The sequence below is a fragment of the Artemia franciscana genome, chromosome 4 (genome assembly GCF_032884065.1).
Source record: "Artemia franciscana chromosome 4, ASM3288406v1, whole genome shotgun sequence".
NCBI lineage: Eukaryota > Metazoa > Arthropoda > Branchiopoda > Anostraca > Artemiidae > Artemia > Artemia franciscana.
Genome location: NC_088866.1, coordinates 20173916 through 20179915, shown reverse-complemented (window position 1 = coordinate 20179915; position 6000 = coordinate 20173916). Strand labels below are relative to the sequence as shown.

At 34.4% G+C, this 6000-nt stretch overlaps 2 protein-coding genes across 4 annotated transcripts in view; one reads left to right on the top strand and one right to left on the bottom strand.

Annotated features, from left to right (window-relative positions):
- The window catches only part of LOC136026113 (importin-5-like), a 130835-nt gene that overhangs the window by 62121 nt on the left and 62714 nt on the right, over window positions 1–6000 (top strand). The gene's annotated exons all lie outside the window — the stretch shown is intronic.
- Window positions 1–6000, bottom strand: part of LOC136026120 (tryptophan--tRNA ligase, cytoplasmic-like) — a 29780-nt gene that overhangs the window by 20478 nt on the left and 3302 nt on the right. The window contains exons 2-3 of one of the 3 annotated variants that reach the window (XM_065702410.1): window positions 3784–3966; window positions 7–1594 (exon numbers count right to left, since the gene is read on the bottom strand). The exons of 1 other annotated variant lie outside the window; for it this stretch is intronic. In XM_065702410.1, coding sequence (XP_065558482.1) covers window positions 1585–1594; window positions 3784–3966 — 193 coding nt within the window. In that variant the 3' untranslated portion in view covers window positions 7–1584. Of the gene's footprint in view, window positions 1–6; window positions 1595–3783; window positions 3967–6000 lie in introns of those variants that run through there. One more of the 3 variants, XM_065702408.1, reaches the window with a different exon arrangement.

Genomic DNA, 6000 nt, shown 5'->3' with positions numbered 1-6000 from the left:
TTCCTCATGGACAACCATAGAGTTGACGTCGAAACAATTTTAATTGCAAAAAGTATGAATTTAACTTAGAGTAGAAAAAACAAGCAAGAGACACAAACATACTTTTTTTTAAAAATCTTTTAATAATTAATTCGGACTTAGAAACTTGACATGTTGCATAGTAGACTAAGTTCAAAATTGAAAATTGGGGAAAAGGTGGCGAGTACAGTGAGAACATGTTTTGGTTTTACAATATTTATTTACTATTCAACAGGTGACCTTTTGGCAAAAAAGGGAAGGGAGAGAGGCATGTAAACAGGAATTAAATTTCACAGAGGGGGGGGGGCTTTAAAAAAATGTATATTTTTGCCCCACACCTGTTGTCCGTATGAGATTTTTAAAAGGCTTATCCTACGAAAACTAAACTGAAAATAGATATTCAAAAGTACACTTAATGTACCCTCCCTCCTTAAGTAAAAAGCACCTGGTCCCCCTTTCTTTATGGGTCAAACCTATGGGCCATTAAATATATCGCAATCTTTATCTTGAAATTCAGAGAGTTCCAAAATTGAGAACGCAGATTTGGATAGAGGATCATACAATGTATATTCACATTTTTTTACTTTTTGGCTTAGTTTTAAATACAGCTTTTTAAATTGTTTTTGAACAGTTCGTGAAGGCGGGATCATCCCTACTACATTGAGACCGGGAAAGGTCAATACATTACCTATGATTTACCGGAAGATCGCTGAAAGACTTCGCTGAAAATAGTTGCAATCGTAAACAGATGTCGAAATTCCGTCTTTCAGTTGCTGATAACTATCCTTGCCTGTTTGATGAATCTATGAAAGTCCTCCTCTTTACTGACGTATATCTATGTGAGGCCGGACTTTTGGCTATGGTTTCCATTAAAGTAAGCACAGAAATAAATTGGGTATACCAAACTCACAGTGATTAAAAATTGAATGGATGCTGAAACTGTAATGAAGAAAAATCGGAAACAAATACATTTTTTCCATTGAAATTACTTTGTACAAAAATGGACAGGTGGAATTATGTAAAAACAAAAATTGTTTAAGTCGTGTTTCTTACTTCAGCAGTCTTTCATTCATTTGGGGACACCTGCATTGTTTTTCAATTATAACAAATAAGTTCCCCTACTCACCACTACGGAATCTGAACATTATAAATACTAATGATCACAACCACAATCCATTTAATATTCGCCCGCCACCCCCTAGCTTGAGAACCACTGATATAGAAAATAAAATAACATAGGAGAAAACAAATACAAGCCATTTGTTAATCTTATGCAGAATCGGACTGTTCTGAGTTTTACAAAAATTAAACATATTCAATAAGACAATAAATATCGGCTTTGAAGTGAGCAGGACAAAAATCGATTAAATTGGATATTCAGAGGACATTAAATCCGTAAATTCCTTAGCTAAAATTCCAAATCAGATTATCGAATAAATCGTCAAGCTGTACATGCGCATTGCAGTGCTGGTTTTCTCCGAATGAATTTATTCGTCCTGAAGATAAGCATGCGGGAGACAGAGCATACACCAACTTCTGAATATGACCAGAGCCAAATACACAAAATTACAAGAACCTAGCATAAGAAAGAAAGAAAAATAGTTTCAGAGATTCCATAGATACAAAGCAATCCTGTTCTTTTTCAGTTATTAAATAAAAAAAAACAAGTGTTTTTTAACTGAAAGTAAGGAGCGAGATTAATGTACGGATTAATTTCTGTTCGTTTTAAGTTTAAGCTCGCTCCTTACTTTCAGTTAAAAACACTTCTTTTTTTTCTGAACGTTTTTGAAATAATGCATGTTTTGATTGTGGCTTTCCGCACATGAATAATTCAAACAAAATTTGCATATTAATTTATTTTTATGGCTAAATGGCTTTCTCATAGTTTTGATCGGACGATTTGGAGAAAAAAGAAGCGGGGGAGTAGGCCTAGTTACCCTCCAATTTCTCGGTTATTTAAAAAGGCAACTAGAACTTTTAATTTTTTTACGAACGTTTTTATTAGTAAAAATTTACGTAACTCATGAATTAACTTTTGTAACGATTTTCTTTGTTCGTATGTTTTTATTACGTATATGAGAGGGTTCACCCCCTCGTCAATACCTCACTCTTTACACCAAAGTTTAAATTTTGTCCCAATTCTTTAAGAATGACCCCTGAATCATTAAGGCCGTAGAATAAATAGTTGAAATTAATAAAATTACTTTAGCGTAAAGAGCGAGGTATTAGGAGGAGGTAAATCCCTCATATGCGTTATAATTTCGGTTCACTTTAAGTTTTAATGCTCCTCCTTACTTTCAGTTGAAAAAATTTTTTCATATTTATTTTTTCATTGTTCTTTAAAAAAATGCTAAAAAAATCCTGCGCCCCTTTCATGGAAATTTCCTTCCCCCATGACAAATTTCTCCCCGGAAAGTTTCCTCCGCAAAACCCCTCCCCTGAACTGAAAAAAAAACCTGAAAGCGTTCGTACATTTCCCAATAACCATTACTATGTGCATACATTGGTCAAAGTTTGTAACTTGCTGCCCCTCCCACGGGGACTGTGGGGGAGTAAGGCGTCCCCAAAAACATATTTATCAGGTTTTTCGACTATGCTGAATAAAATGGTTATCTCAGAATTTTGATCCTGTGACTTTGGAAAAAAATTAGCGTGGGAGGGGACCTAGATGCCTTCCAATTTTTTGGTTACTTAAAAACACTAGAACTTTTCACTTCCGTTCGAGTGAGCCCTCACACGACATTCTAGGACCACTGGATCGATACGATAACCCCTGGAAAAAAAAACAAAACAAAAAAACAACAACAAATAAACACGCATCCGTGATCCGTCTTGTGGCAAAAAATTCAAAATTCCACATTTTTGTATATAGGAGCTTGAACTTCTGCTATAGGGTTCTCTGATATGCTGAATATGATGGTGTGATTTTTGTTAAGATTCTGTGCCCTTTAAGGGGTGTTTCTCCTTATTTTCTAAAAACAAGGCAACAGTTACCACGAACTGTTTGATTTTTACAGTTTTTTTAACTATTCTTTTTCAGTAAATAATTACTGTTGTTCTATAATTATTTGTTATAATAGTTGTTTTCTCCAGTCGTTTCAGTCTTACTCTTTCTCAGTTACTAATTTGTGGTTGTTTGTTAAATTTTTATTTTTTGTCTTTAGGTGTTTCAGCCTTGTTTTTTTTTTTTCCAACCTAGCAACAGAGATTGTCCAATGTTAAGATATGACTTAGTTTTTATATTGACCCATTTTCACAAGAATTTGGGAATATCTGGTTACAAGTTACAGAAAACACGGTATAACGTTAAACATTTTATGTGCCAAACGTTCAAAATTATGAGGTTCTATATATTAAACGCAAATGCGTCTTATATATTTAACGCTATAAAATCGTCAGCCTTGTCTACACGTATATTCTTTGTATTTTAAAAAGTTAATACTATCCTTCAGTGTTTATTCATAGATTAAATGCTCAGGAATTCTCTCATTTTTTTGGTTGTTTAATTGTGTCATTTTTTGGTTGTTTAATTGGTTGTTTAATTTTAAATTTGTCTTAATTAATAATTTAATTTTTAATCTATTTTTCCAATATTTTTAATGGGTCATGCTACTATGCTAAAACTATAAGTTTTTATAACTAACACCCACCATAGATACGGTAATGTTATTATATCCTGACTTATGTCTTGTACTCTCTATTTATCTGTTTTCTTGTTGACGTAAATCTGATAAAATAGTGAAAACGATAAAAAAGAATAATTACCCCATATACTCCAAATTTTTGAAAATGAACGTCTTGTCTGGGTAAAAATCAATAGCTATAATATCTTTTATATTTTCGACTGCATTTTCTTTTACTTTTTCTAAACTCAACTCCTTCCAGAAATATTCCTCGTCATCTGTAATTTGGATAATAACTGGAACATCAAAAACTTCCTGTAACCATCTAAAAAATAAAGAATATAAGAAAACAATTCTATCAAGACCATTTCTAAAATATTTTAGTTCCTCGTAAGGCAATACAAAAAAATATCTCAAACCTCCTGCAGCCATTTAAAAACCGAATCTGAAAAAAAAACGTAGGAAGGCCATTCGTGGACTGTCTTAGTGCCTGGAGCTGGCCCGCCGTGGAAAAGTGGGGTAGCAGAGTAGACATCACACAGTACGTTCAGCAGCTGGAGGGTGACTAGCAGCTTTAGACAAATGAAGCAAAGAAGTAAAAATTCAGACCATTAATATTTAAAATGAACAAAAATGAAATGATTCTGTCATATTCATTCAGAAAAAGCTTTTAGCGCCTAAAGTCAAGGAGATTGCAACTTCGACAGATTGCAATTTCAAAGAAAATGAAAATGGATACAAAAAAGGATTGTATAAAGGCCATTTGCAGACTGTTATATAATTCCTGTCAGGTCAAGAAGATAAAATTTCACTGTCTGAAGCATCTTTCTCTGCTGAGAAAAACAAATCTGGTGATATTCTGAAGGCAAGCTGATTAACTCCAGATATTTTCGTGTTTTAGAAACAAATCAAGTCCTTATTGTTACTATTAACATACTGATTATTACTGCGGACGAACCCCAAAAAAACTGGGTCAAAACTGGCGCCCACTCCCCCACGTAAAAAAAGAAGACAGAATCAATTACCACACGACTATTAATGCCCTCTCAGGCTTGGTATCTCTGGATAGGGGTTTCCCATCTCTTTTTGTCTTCATAGAATAAGCCTTCCTCGGTAGTGTCAAGGTGCCCATCACTAGTTTCCGCCATATCAAGAACGCCAGCTTCAGATCGGATAGGAGAGGCAACACTCGTCTGTCAAAAGTGAGGGGAGACTCTATCACTACTCCCCATCCTTCAGCAATGCTTAATCCTCAGAAGGAGTACTAGCAAGATAACTTATTTTCCCACCTCGTTTGATCCTCAGGGGATTTTCTTAAACCACGGTTGACACCTCATACATCCAGGAGAATTAACACCCTAGACATGATTTTGGAAACCAGGACTGGTTTTAGCCCATCCAACCTTGACAACGTATTTAAAAAAAACCTTCGTCACGGCTAGACATCAAACAGTACGTTCAGCAGCTGGAGGGTAACTATAGGTTCTTATTTGTACTAATTACTTTAAGCAGCGCTTAAAGTAATTAGTTTACAATGACGTCCTCTATATAACAAAACAATAAGTTCTATTTTGCATACTAAACGATTTTTTGGGGAGCCAACTTGGCCAGCTTTCCAATAAAATATGCATTGACGCCTTTTATGTACGCTGCTATAGATTATCTAGAATTAATAGAATCTAGCAGCTTTAGACAATTGAAGCAAAGAAGTAAACAAAAATGAAAACATGATTCTGTCATATCCATGGCGGAAAGGGGGAGGGGGGACATTTATTGAGACTCAGTAGCAAGTTATAAAAGGTACAGCAAAATCAATTTTAATATCAAAAAACCCCTTTCCTGATTCTTTCTGTTGAGTGAAAATAGAGGACTTCCAAATACTGTGAGAACAAGTTAGGGCAAAAGAAAATCAATTTTACTTCCTGAGACCAGATTAGCTAAGGGTGACAAAACACAAGAGAACGAAGAGACAACGAAGAACACACATCCAGGGAGAAGGGGATAAAAATACAAATAGCTGGGCCACGACCTCCGCTCAAAAACTTAGACCACAAATTTTTCCATTTGATAATTTAATATGCCACTTAATATGGGTTTAATAATCAGCTGCCTTTTCACTGTTATTCAAGAAAGGAACTTCTTGTGTTAGTTTTTGTTTTGTCAGATTTGTCAAAATTGTCTGGTAGACTTTAAACTTTAGTAACTTTGTAAAAAAAAAATCTTATTCCTTCACTGATGACGGTTTGAACGGCGTTCTCAACAGAAATTCTTACGATTTTCTTTTTTTTCTGACTAATTTTTACCTCAGAGAAGTACCTTATTTTAGTATTTACATTAGACAAAAATGAAAAAGAAAACA